The 1,340-nt window shown below is 40.9% G+C and overlaps 1 protein-coding gene across 1 annotated transcript in view; it reads right to left on the minus strand.

Annotated features, from left to right (window-relative positions):
• Window positions 1-209: 209 nt before the first annotated feature.
• The window catches only part of LOC137640625 (uncharacterized), a 1,937-nt gene continuing 806 nt past the window's right edge, over window positions 210-1,340 (minus strand). The window contains exon 2 of the mRNA XM_068373130.1: window positions 210-1,057. Within this exon, the coding sequence (XP_068229231.1) occupies window positions 499-1,050 (552 nt within the window). The 5' untranslated portion in view covers window positions 1,051-1,057 and the 3' untranslated portion in view covers window positions 210-498. The remainder of the gene's footprint in view (window positions 1,058-1,340) is intronic.

The following is a 1,340-nucleotide window of genomic DNA, read 5'->3' on the forward strand; positions in this document are numbered from 1 at the left end:
TTCTTCCATAAAACAATGAACTACAACGCTACACCGTTATGTTTTATATAGCTACTTGGCTGCACATCTGAAATAAGCATTATCGCCATACTGGGATAAATAACAGATTTGTAAATAAAACATTTGAATCATTTCGGAAGTTTCGTTTATTTTCAATAAAGTAAAATAGAAAAGTAAGAAAATACTCTTTTTTGCATACTTGGCGGCGATCCAAACTGCCATCTTATATATTGACTAAGGGAAACAGTGTTTCTTTAAGTGTAACAATCCATGAAACAGAATAGAAGACAGAAAAAAAGAGAATACTAAATCGAACTCCAATACTGCCGTGAATTTCAGTATAACTGTTACAATAATACACAATTTTAAACTTAATTGATGCTGCACTACAGAGTTCCCTTTGCACTGTAAGCATACAAGTTAAAGGAAGACTAAACTGGAAAGTGAAAATATCAGAATGAATAGGTTTACATTACAGTGAAAAGGTATAAAGAAAACTTAGAGCTGATTTTCCCTCAAGATGTCCATAATTTGTGTAGCGTTGTACTGGCAGCTTGAATAGGCAGTGGCACAGGCCTCAGCAGAACCAGACGTCCTACCCAGGAAGGCAGCTAGTTGGAAAGGAGTTGCTGGACTGTTGGTCTGGTCAGGCTGTGGTTGGAAGTCAGCGCCGAAGAGAGACATGATCAGCTTTTCGTCAGCAGCAAGCTGGTCCTCTGGAGTGGCAGCCAACTCGCAAATGAGTCGGAGACCACAATTGGACTCCTGGTCCAATGAACCAGCGGCTGCGAAGAGGATGTCAACAGCATCAGAGGTGAAGGCATTTCCGGATTCAGTCTGTCGTCTCCCCCGGCCACGGCCGGCAACTTTGACGAGCCCGGCTAGACCCAAGAGGACGGCCGCTCCTCCGATGGCTGCCAAGGCAACGTTGCCGACGCTGATCGTGAGGGCTGTGGCAGTTGCTGCTGCACTAGTCAGTATGATGGTTGGCATGGCCACTTGTAGAAGGACGGCGACGAGGGCCAAGGCAAACCATTTCTTCAGCTGCATGATGACTCTGTTGAGATTGGATTTGTTGCAGAGTTTGAAATAAAAAGAACCAAATTCCTTATGAGTAGCAAATACGAGATTGAGAAGAGGTTCATAAAATTATTGTCTCAAAAGGAGGGTCATTTATTATTTATATTAAAGATCAACCGTTCTAAATTAACTGAAAGATATTAAGTCCCAGATTTCATTAAAAATGATGACGAAGACTTTTTTTTTAAAAGATGAATAAACATGCATGTAACCGACATATAATTCTTAATAACATAATTTTCGCTCACGGAAAAAAAAAA

This window comes from Palaemon carinicauda, chromosome 5 (genome assembly GCF_036898095.1).
Source record: "Palaemon carinicauda isolate YSFRI2023 chromosome 5, ASM3689809v2, whole genome shotgun sequence".
Classification (NCBI taxonomy): Eukaryota; Metazoa; Arthropoda; class Malacostraca; order Decapoda; family Palaemonidae; genus Palaemon; species Palaemon carinicauda.